This window comes from Selaginella moellendorffii, unplaced genomic scaffold (assembly GCF_000143415.4).
Source record: "Selaginella moellendorffii unplaced genomic scaffold, v1.0 SELMOscaffold_55, whole genome shotgun sequence".
Taxonomy (NCBI): Eukaryota; Viridiplantae; Streptophyta; class Lycopodiopsida; order Selaginellales; family Selaginellaceae; genus Selaginella; species Selaginella moellendorffii.
In genome coordinates, this window is record NW_003314316.1 from 535,694 (window position 1) to 545,794 (window position 10,101).

The following is a 10,101-nucleotide window of genomic DNA, read 5'->3' on the forward strand; positions in this document are numbered from 1 at the left end:
CCACAAATCTCTTAGAGCTTAACCAAAAGAAACTAACTATAAGATATCAATTTTAATATGTGGTGTGATTTCTTTAAACCAATTAACAAAAATGGATCTGAAACCTTTTTAATATTAAATATAAATTCTTTAATTTAAATTTTTTGGGGTGCACTGTTATTTATTTGCCTTTTCCTTGTATATATGAATCCCAATAAATCTTCTCTTAAGTTATTTTCTATAGTTGTTTATAATATTTCACTTTTAAATTTGCCTACTAGCCATCTTCCAAGACTATTGTTAATTTAGATGCACAACTTCTTTTTTTTTGTCCAAAATGTCATTTTTATGAAAATAGACTCACTCTATTCATCTTCTATTTCCTTATGTCCTCTATTCAAAAGAAAAAAAACGTTTTGAAACACCAACTTTAGTTAAATTTATTACACTCATTCTCACTTTACCATCTATGTTCAATGTCCCTTCACTTTTGTATTTGTTTAATTTCATTGTGTTGAGGTTAAATATTTCATTTGGACTTATGATGTTTGTCATTTTTCACTTCATAATTTATAGTCCATTTTCACTCTACTATTGTATCCACTTGTCAATATTCTATAATCAAAGTTGGACTCTCATTCTTCCCCTCTACCCCTCTTTCGAAGGAAAACATATTTGAAGCATCAAGGTAAAAAAGAGAAAAAGAAAAAAAAATTGAGGAAGAAACAGTGTGGAAGAAAAAAATGTGGAGAGAGAAACATAAAAGAAATTATTTTAACAATTGTTAAAGCAAAAATGAGAAAATAAAAAGAAAAAAATGTATTTAAAGTTCAGATACTAGGATATTTTAGCTAGCACAAGGTAAACAAAAAATTCACACCACTTAACTGCCTCAACACTTGAAATAGGAAAATGAATAAAAAAATCATACTTTGAAGGGAGTAAAAATATTCTTTAGTAACAATAATAAAACAAATACTCAATATATTAAGGATTGTTGAAAAAATATTGAAGTAGTACCAATAAGATCATAACCAAAAACTCGATTTGAAAAGGATATGGTAACATAAAGGACAACATATCATTTATAGCCTTAAACAACACACTTATTAATCATGACAGTGTGGTATAACAAAAGAGAATGCAATGAAATCAAAATAAATAGATTGGCTACCTATAATCCTACATTTTGCAAAAAAACTAACACCAGGAATAAGAACAAAATCACAATCCCAAATACTCAGCAAAGATAATTAAAAATAATTAGTAAAGGTCTTCTCTTTAAACCTCATAAACCAGATTCCCTTCCCCACTTGCAAGGCGACTCACCGCATTGACCACAATCGGGCTGCGAACAGTGTGTGTGTTGTCATACCACACATACTCACCATACACGTACTGTCGAGGCAGGAAATCATAGTTCACAACGAAGTTGAGCGTGAACGTCTTTTGCTCCCCCTTCTTGCTGAAAGTCAAGCTCGTTGCATTGGCAGTAACACTGATCCCACTTGGTGGAGTTATACCAATCCTATATGTGCTTGGCGAATCACTGACACTGGTGAGAGTTCTTGTCACTGTTGCTTCTCTTGCCAGATTGGTGACTGTCACTGAGGGGTAGTTTAAGTTGTTGCCTCGGCCTCTGACGGAAGGACATGTCTCGGGTTTCCCAGTTATAAGTTCGACCTGTTTTGCAGACAAGCCAATGTTGCACAAGAAAGAAACATAGTCCTGCTCCCCTGCGTCGTAAACAAGCCCTGGATCTGCTGCTGCAACCGGGTTGATGTGTCCGGATCCATAGTTGAAGGGAGTAGCGATGTCATAGTCCCCGTCCAGAATTGGCTTCCCAGTGCTGTCTTGTGTGTAAGCTGTGGTGAAGGATGAGAACTGTGAGAAATTTCGGCAGCTTTTAAGTCATACCTGTGGTCATGATCGCAGACTTGATTGCTGCCGCACTCCAACCCGGGTACATGGATTTGAGCAGTGTGCTTAATCCGGCAACGTGAGGACTGGCCATCGAAGTTCCACTGTCGAACTTATACTTGAGAGGTGGCTTATCAGCTGCTTCTGACCATGCGGCAAGGATGTCCACACCTGGAGCTGTTATGTCTGGCTGTTTTTCCACTCGCACAAACGCCGATACAATTAGTCAGTGTGAAACATATACAAATCACATAACACAGACCTTGAGAATGTCTGGGACTTCAGGGTTGGGACCTTTACAAGAGAAGATTCCCATCATGGGCGATGGCTTCTGGTTAAGCACTGTTGTTGGCGTTTTAATCGTCGCAGTTGGATTCCTAAAAGACGTGATCAATCAGCTATCGAGCAAAGCTCGCTTACATGCTTGACTTGATGTAGGAAGAAATCGAATTTGCAGCTTTGTTTCCAACTTGAGTAGCAGGCATCGTGAATCTGAGTGACAGCAATCTCTCCTTGCCAACTGCGTTGTTTCCCACAATGAAGCCAATGGCACCAATAGCTTTCATTCCATCAGTGACATATTTGATAGGATCGCTGGATGGCTCTGGAGCGCCGCAAAAGATTATCTTTCCCCGTGCTTTGGCAGGATCCAGAGCTCCAGGGGAGCAGCCGGCAGCACTAGAAAAACATAGAAAATCCTGGTGTCAAAATAAAACAAAGAATGCACACATGCTTGCCTTGCGGGTGAAGTTGTAGGCTTAGCAGGGATGTCCCCTCCATACACCAGAGGATAGAAAGTATTGCCGAGATCGAAATTGGCAAGGCTGGATCCCTGGACATGAAAGTTAGAAGGAACGAGAAAATCAGCTATGATAGAAAAGAACTTACCTGGTATACTGAACCATCTCCCAGGACGACGTTGCACGGGAGGCGTCGATCGGTCGTGCTCGCAGCGACGGTCATCACCCACGGCGCAGTGTTCTGGACAACACACCCGGCGTCACCATTCATAGCAGCCGCGACCACCACAATCCCCCTTTGCGTGGCATGGAAGCCACCGATGGAGGCAACGTCAGACCAGTAGGAACCTTTTCTGTTTCCCACCGAGAAGTTGATCACGTCCACACCATCGCCAATCGCATCGTCCCATCCCTTGAGAACATTGGCGGCCGAGCATGTTCTTTCTGTCCAGCAGATCTTGTACACGGCGATTCGAGCCTGGGGCGCGACGCCCTTTGCGATGCCTCGCGCAAGCCCTAGTTCGTTGACGCCGGCCACAGGAGCTCCTGCGGCTATGGAGGAGACGTGAGATCCATGCCCAGTTGTATCGCGAGGAGTCGGGTCGGCGATTCCAGATTTTCCGTAATAACGCGCGCCAATCACTTTCCTGCAAGCGCCTCCATCGAGATCCAGCAATACAAGAGAAGATCGATCGAATTGATGGAACGCAAAAAGAGATCTAAATCCACGCTACCTGTTGCATTGGAAGGAGGCGCTCGAGGCACAGCTGCCTCGCCACTTCGCAGGAAGGGAAGCCGGCAGCCCGGCATCGCTGAAGCTCGCCGACTCTGGCCAGACCCCTATAGAAGAAAGCGCGAAAGATTTAAAGCTATGAAAGATTCGAATCTGGCATATACCCGAGTCCAGTACTCCAATTATCATGTTTTCACCCTTCGTCTTCTTCCACAGCGAGTTTGCTGCGGTGTTTCCGGATGCGTCCTCCAGCCCTATGAAGTTCATCGAACGGGTTGTTTGGAGGGACATTGTGTAGTCCTCAAACACAGAAACCACACCTGGCATCTCTGTAAAGAAAAAGAAATTTGGAATTTATATGTTGTTTTAGATCTTGCGAAACAGCAGAAAAGAATGGAGAAAGTGGTGGAATTTACGTTGTAGCATAAACGCTTGGCTTGGGAGCATCTCTGCGGCAAAGCCATTGATCGCTTGGGTGTAGCTGTGGACAATAGTTTCCATGGCTGATTCCACACTTCTGCCAGGCACAAGAATAAGAAAAGTCTGAAAAAGCAAAAAGGAACAAAAGAACATATGAATGTCATATGTTGGGCATTTGGATGAGTTGCGGCTGATATTCACCTGTTGGACACAGATGCGAGCATTTGTGCATGGCGGCTAGACAGCAAATGGCTGTGATGCTGGTCAGCAGCGCCCATGTACACAATGTACACCTTTGGAATCTCCTGATCATCAGAACATTGAGTTGCATTGCATGAAAAGAAGAGTGCCAAGAGCAAGGAGGAGATAAGGAGGCTGTAGCTATTGCATGAATGGGATGCATCCATTGTGCTGTGGCAATGGTGGAGTTTGGAATGCAAGGTTTTATAGCATGGAAAGGAGGGTCGGACATGGTGGACCACAGTGACAATGCCCACCTCAACCGAATTGAAATTCTTGGCTTGCACAGTTATTGTTTACGGAGAGATTTCACCAGCTAGATTTGTCTTTTTGAAAAAGGGTGGTCATACGTCGTGTTCTTATTGATCTGTTTATAGCTACAGCAGAGCTGGGGACTGCCACCGAGCTTCCACGAGACGATCAAGCAGAATCTCCGGCCAGACGCCATCACTTTCTCAAATATTTTCACCTTTAACAAGAGTTTAGACACCTGCTTACGATTGACTGGAAAGCTTGGCTTGATACAAATCTATGGATGTACGTACGTAAATGAAAAAGCTTCAACCATGCGCACTTGTTGAAATTCGTGCCATATGGTAAGTGCTGTGTAATATAAGCTACTGATAATTTTTGGATCAGATGCAAAACCATTACTGCTGCGCTTGGAGTGTTCTCGGACGTATTCGCTGGGCGATCGGGAGCCGTGATATTATCATGGAATCGAAGCCCTGTCTTGCTCGATCTTGTCAGGCGTGGTCGATGTCTTTGCGATCTTTCAAGTGAGAAGTGATATAATCTTCATTGTCATCAAGTTTTCATAAAGCCAAGATCATGACAGAGATTTTTTTACTTCAATGTTAGATAGTTTGTACGCTGCTAGAACACAAACCGGATGCCTTCGTAGCAATAGCTTCTATAGCAGTGCGCTCCAGCGTCTCTAAATCCCGAGGATGGGCCAAACACTTGACCAGACCCGGATGAACTACGTGAGCTTCTCTCGGTACCGGGGGCTTGAACTTCTGGAGCTTCCCATACTCTTGGATCAAGTGAAGCATATAGCCATATACTTGATCCAGACTGAGATCTTCCACTAGAAACCTCTGTCCCCGAGTAGCGATTGCCTGTGCCTCTCCAGGATGCGACTCCCCCCACTGCCTCGCGTTGGAGATCGATTGACAGAGGTTCCCTTCCCGACTTATAGGAACGTAGTGAACTCCAGCTTTCAGATCCCGAGTGAAGAACTCGTAGTAGTCCGAATCGATTGCTAGAACAGTGGAGCCACAGCCCATGATGTACTTGTAGCTCGCAGACCATGCGTATCCTTCGGCATAGAGTTTGTATCTGGAGTGGCAATGGCTTTCCAGCTTCCAGTTTTGCAAGTCGCTTTGATCTCGCCAGTTCTGTCCATGGACGAGCAGCGTCTTATCACCAGTGCTGTTGCAAGCTATGAGTCTCTGCCGGATTTGCGAAGTTCTCGGATCTCCCCTCCACTGCACACTGGAGTCTCGATCTTTCCATTCCGCTTGCTGCGTGATTCTCTTGAGTTGGCTCCTCCAAGGCAGGATCTTGTTCTCCGGCCTGCAAGATCAAAAGCGTTAGCAGTGTTTCAAGCTTAGATCGTCAAGCTTACCATCCCCAAAACGACCAGTCTGGAAATGGGATATCGAAGTGGTTCTTCGTGCTGCAGTAGCCAAACAAAGGTGGCGGAGCTTCATCGAAGGCAGACTTGGTGATCTGAGGCCGGTCTTGGCAATTGAAGAAGATATCCACGTCTGGAATCTGGCCGGGAAACCTCTGTAGCAGCTGCATGATTCCCACAATTGTAAACATCATCCTCGTCTGGAAGCACCTGTAGTAAAGCTCTACGTACAATCGCCCATCCCGGACGATCGCCCTGAAAGCCGAGTGCTTCCGTGCAGTCTCCAAGTCATGCTCTTGGATCCCTTTCTCTTTCCACGGTGCGAGATCCTCGAAAACCCTGCTGTAGTAAGCAGGGCATCTCCTGGACTGAAGAGGGAGCGATAAATTCCCGGCTTGGAAGGGAACTGGATCGATTATCAGATTGTTCTCGAGTTGCTGGCACCTGCGCAAGGTCGGGAGTCTGCCCAGCCTGTGGAAAAAGCTCGGATCCTTGCACCTTTGCCATGGAGGAGGGTGAAGATTGTCACCCGTGAAGCTCTTCACTTGGAACCCGTTGTATATCGAGAGGATGATCAAGCCGGGCACCAACCATATCAACCGTGTTATCAATCTCTTGCGCTCTCGAAGGAAACGCTTTAGTCCCATATCTGGAAGAGAAACAATTTTTAACCGAAAGGATCGAGCCTAATCGGGACATTCACCTTTTGTTCTCCCTTACTTTTTGCCATTATTTTTGGAAGAAATTTCACCCGGTTTAGCTGCCTGTAGCTACGTAGCCGCGGCTTTTCTCTTCAAAGATCTTACGAGTGACGACAGCTCCAGCTTCTCTTTTCTCTCCCGAGGTTTTGGCTCATTTCCAGGAGCCTGTCCTTGGAATCGCTTTTGCTGCATCTCGGCAATAGCGCGAAGCTTTGTGGCAGACCTGTTGGAACGAGGAAACATTAGCACAAAGAAAGAGAAAACAAGCGCACTTGCCTCTTGAACTGAGGATCTGTAGGATCGATGGCAAAGTGGTGCGAGTTGAATAGTGCTGAAAACCTGGGATCGTTGAAGTCTGTCTTGGCTAGCAGCTCTTCATTCTTTGCATCCGATTCCTTGGCTTTGGCTTTGGACCTCTTCTTGCCTTTCTTTAGATTGTAGCCTTTCACGCCACCTTTCCCACCGTTTTCGTCCAGGAGCAGAAGTTCTAGCTCTGCCTTGCGCCGTTCGTCCTCCTTCTTTTTCAGCTCCCTTTCTTCTCTATTTTTCTTCCTTTCGTCTTTGTCCACTTTCCTCGGTACTATCTTCTCGTCCTCGGATTCGGAGGCACCATCAGCCTCGCGCTCTGGATCCGATTCGAAAAATGGATCATTAAATCCATCTTCATCAGCAGCAACCGCGGTTTTCTCATCTGTTTCGTCGTGTTTCTCTTTCTTCTTCCTGTCCAGCCTTTTCTCCTTTTTCCTTCTCAGTTGTGCCTCCCAGACGGTCTCTTCCTTCTCGTCTCTGTTCTTCTTGTTGCGTTCAAGGTACTTCTTGTTCAGTTCCTCAAGGCCACTTGGGAAAGTTATTTCCATGTCCACGTCCTTTTTTTTCTTGGAATCCGGTGCCTCATCTGGGTTATCGAGAAGCAAAGATCTGAACTTTTCCCTTCTACTCTCGTCGTCTTCGTCTTCATCTTCAGAAGCTAGATAGGCCTTGAAATCCATCTCTTTGAGCTGCAGGAACCAACTCTTGTTAAATCGAAATGCTTGGTACAATTAGACAAACCTCATCGGGATCAAATTTCTTTCGCAAGCTTTTTGCGCGGACCGGTTCATCATCGTCCCAGGTGAGCTTTACGTTGCTTAGCTGCAGAGCTGCCGTTTGGAAATCTGGAGCTTCGTACCCTTCTTCAATCTGGCACAGAAGACGTCACAATGTTTTTGTAAGAAAACAATACTATGGTACCTGAGACGCAACATCTCGTGGTTCAACTGTGAACTCCCTGTCATCCGGAACGAACTGCAAATCCAGAATATTTGATGTTCGCTCAAACTCGATCCCGTCACAAGCGGTGTACAAAGCTGATGCCGTGCTAACAGAGTCGCAAGTCACCACCGCGAAGTAATATCTGCATCCACACCAACCAATCAGCCAACCGACAAAGAAAAAAAAAATCGCAAACCTGAGCTTTGATTTCTCGTATGCTCTCAGCTTCTCCATGTCGAGCTCATCTTCCTGGTCGTCATCCTGTTTTGAGTTGAAAAGTGCTGGACCATGAACCTCCTCCTTTTTCATTTGCTCCAGACCAAACTGAGATGGATAGACAGCAACCAACGCTATACTACCACCTTTTGGAAGGAAGGAATTGAATACCATCAACAAATCTAAAGCCTGTACAAGAACAACACAATCAGGGAGTGAGATTCAAAGAAAAGATATACCTTGATACAGCTCCAGTCCATGTTTACCACTGCCAATCTTCTCGTCTCTTTGTCAGTAGTGGCAACTTTCTCCTCCTTGAATGGAAAAGGAAAGAAGTAAACCGAAGTAATCAACACGAATGCTCAGTAGTAGGACGATCGAACATACCTCTTCTTCTTCCTCTTCTTCTTCTCCAGAATCATCAACATCCGAGCTCGATGATTCCGACGACGATGACTCGCTAGCTCCATCATCAGAAGAATCGGATGCTTCCTTCAAGGCTGCATTCCTCTCAACTCCTCCATCTTCTTCCACATCGACGCTTCCCTCTTTATCCTTGAGACCCTCCTCGGGAGCCGGCGTAGCAGCAGCAGCATCGTCGATTCTATAATATCGCTCAAGCGTGTGCTTCTTCTTCTCCTTCTTTTTCACAGGCCTACCTCGCTTGTCTAGGCTGAAAGGATCGACAAATGCCTTGTCCGTGAACATCCGCTGGAAGCGAGGATCCAGCGGCAGCCGGAGCCGCGATTTCGGCAGCTTCTGGAAGCGCGGATCCGAATGCAAGCCTGCGAATCGAGGATCATCGATGACCGGCGCCTCATCCTTGCGCCTCCGCTTGGCATCGCCCCCGCGATCCTTGCTCTTCATTCTCTCCGTTGCCAAAAACCCTAATTCTCACAAATCCTAGAAGTCGCGGGTTCGATTCCTGGCCCAAGAGGCTAAGAACCCTAGAAACAGGGACCTTATCAAAATTCCATGGCGATGGCTATGGAGGCCACTCTCGCGGCATCGATCGCCAATGCTGGTACCCTTGGCGCCTCCGCCTCGGAGATATGGAGCCCCTGCTGCTCGCGGCAGCGGATCCAGGCGGCGCCAATGCGGCGGGGATCGCTGCTGCACGTGGAGATGGCGATCAGCCGCAGGAAGAAGGAGGAGACGGTCGAGAAGGTAAAGCAGCAGCTAGAGACGAGCTACCTGGTGGCCGGAGTGAAATACAAGGGCCTCACGGTCCAGCAGATGCAAAATCTCCGGAGGAGCCTCCCGGAATCGACCAAGCTCATCGTCGCCAAGAACACTCTGGTGGGCAAGGCGATCGAAGGGACAAAGTGGGAGGCTCTCAAGCCTTGCCTCAAAGGCATGAATGCGTGGCTCTTCGTCCACACGGAGGAGATCCCGTCGGCCTTGAAGCCATACCGCACGTTCCAAAAGGAGCTCAAGCTGGAAGACAACGATTTCACTGGAGCGGTGTTTGAAGGGAAGTTCTACGCGCCCGAGGAGTTCAAGCAGCTGGAGACGATGCCCACTCGAGCGGATGTTTATGCGAAGTTGCTGGGCGTTCTCAAATCGCCATCTTCCAAAGTTGTGGGAGTTCTCCAAGCTCCGGCCAGGAAGCTACTGCTCACGCTCAAGGCCTACGTCCAAAAGCTAGAAGAGGAAGAATCAAAGTCGTGAGTCCTCAAGAGAGAAAAAGCGCAAACTTTCATGCGCCAGTGGAACCTTGGATTGAGCCAAGGCATTTATGGCTTTGTTATTCACCTCCTTTGGAAGCTCAGTTCTTTGGATTTTGATGATATACTTCAAGTTTTAAACTTCTAAGTTTTATAATAACAAATCTATATGAATATATTTAATATAAAAGTATTTAAAAATGATTATTTTTATTTATTGTAAAATGTTATAATAATATGTGTTAACCAGTAGGAAAAATAAATTTAAAATCATATTAAAACACAATATGTGAGTGCTTGGGCCAAGTGGTGAAATTAATTGTAATAATCATATAATTTAATAATACATGGATTAGCCCTTAACAATTGCCCAGTATAGTTTATTTTAATAGTCTTTTATTATTTATTGATTTTTATATTTTAATCTACATTTAAAATATTTTTGAATTTTGGTATATTTTTTAAATAATTTATAAGTTCAAGATGAAGCCCAAACTCAAGTTTAGTAATATAAAGTGTTTTTGGTTTGCTTAAGCAAACCTGTAAGGGGACTAAAATGGTAATAAATATATCTAGAATATACTTGGATATTATA

General features: G+C 45.2%; 4 protein-coding genes across 4 annotated transcripts; 1 reads left to right on the plus strand and 3 right to left on the minus strand.

Annotated features, from left to right (window-relative positions):
• Window positions 1-1,192: 1,192 nt before the first annotated feature.
• On the minus strand, window positions 1,193-4,190 carry LOC9662325 (subtilisin-like protease SBT5.3). The gene is made up of 10 exons (XM_024688002.1): window positions 3,994-4,190; window positions 3,789-3,889; window positions 3,537-3,701; window positions 3,374-3,479; window positions 2,788-3,286; window positions 2,637-2,731; window positions 2,320-2,577; window positions 2,162-2,276; window positions 1,897-2,089; window positions 1,193-1,844 (listed from the first exon to the last, which is right to left on the minus strand). Exons 1-10 carry the CDS (start codon window positions 4,068-4,070, stop codon window positions 1,261-1,263), a joined length of 2,193 nt encoding a protein of 730 aa, XP_024543770.1. The 5' UTR covers window positions 4,071-4,190; the 3' UTR covers window positions 1,193-1,260.
• A 622-nt stretch (window positions 4,191-4,812) lies between these two features.
• On the minus strand, window positions 4,813-6,420 carry LOC9662326 (protein O-glucosyltransferase 1). Its single transcript, XM_002982854.2, has 2 exons — window positions 5,663-6,420; window positions 4,813-5,610 (listed from the first exon to the last, which is right to left on the minus strand). The coding sequence occupies exons 1-2, from the start codon at window positions 6,316-6,318 to the stop codon at window positions 4,890-4,892; spliced, it is 1,377 nt and encodes a 458-aa protein (XP_002982900.2). The 5' UTR covers window positions 6,319-6,420; the 3' UTR covers window positions 4,813-4,889.
• LOC9662327 (pre-rRNA-processing protein esf1) lies at window positions 6,218-8,749 on the minus strand. Its single transcript, XM_002982855.2, has 8 exons — window positions 8,227-8,749; window positions 8,079-8,153; window positions 7,820-8,028; window positions 7,603-7,765; window positions 7,423-7,551; window positions 6,649-7,370; window positions 6,375-6,595; window positions 6,218-6,320 (listed from the first exon to the last, which is right to left on the minus strand). The coding sequence occupies exons 1-7, from the start codon at window positions 8,704-8,706 to the stop codon at window positions 6,442-6,444; spliced, it is 1,932 nt and encodes a 643-aa protein (XP_002982901.2). The 5' UTR covers window positions 8,707-8,749; the 3' UTR covers window positions 6,218-6,320; window positions 6,375-6,441.
• LOC9662328 (50S ribosomal protein L10, chloroplastic) lies at window positions 8,750-9,647 on the plus strand. The gene has a single exon (XM_002982742.2). It carries the CDS (start codon window positions 8,815-8,817, stop codon window positions 9,508-9,510), a length of 696 nt encoding a protein of 231 aa, XP_002982788.2. The 5' UTR covers window positions 8,750-8,814; the 3' UTR covers window positions 9,511-9,647.
• Window positions 9,648-10,101: the final 454 nt, after the last annotated feature.

Coding starts and splice junctions, on each gene's coding strand:
- LOC9662325 (XM_024688002.1), bottom strand. CDS start 4,070: ATGGGCGCTGCTGACCAGCATCACAGCCATTTGCTGTCTAGCCGCCAT. Junction 3,287..3,373: donor GCCTCCTTCCAATGCAACAG/GTAGCGTGGATT, acceptor AGGCGCTTGCAG/GAAAGTGATTGGCGCGCGTT. Junction 1,845..1,896: donor GTCTGCGATCATGACCACAG/GTATGACTTAAA, acceptor CCTTCACCACAG/CTTACACACAAGACAGCACT.
- LOC9662326 (XM_002982854.2), bottom strand. CDS start 6,318: ATGGGACTAAAGCGTTTCCTTCGAGAGCGCAAGAGATTGATAACACGG. Junction 5,611..5,662: donor GACTGGTCGTTTTGGGGATG/GTAAGCTTGACG, acceptor TTGATCTTGCAG/GCCGGAGAACAAGATCCTGC.
- LOC9662327 (XM_002982855.2), bottom strand. CDS start 8,706: ATGAAGAGCAAGGATCGCGGGGGCGATGCCAAGCGGAGGCGCAAGGAT. Junction 8,154..8,226: donor AAGAAGAGGAAGAAGAAGAG/GTATGTTCGATC, acceptor TTTCCATTCAAG/GAGGAGAAAGTTGCCACTAC. Junction 7,371..7,422: donor AGAAATTTGATCCCGATGAG/GTTTGTCTAATT, acceptor TGGTTCCTGCAG/CTCAAAGAGATGGATTTCAA.
- LOC9662328 (XM_002982742.2), top strand. CDS start 8,815: ATGGCGATGGCTATGGAGGCCACTCTCGCGGCATCGATCGCCAATGCT.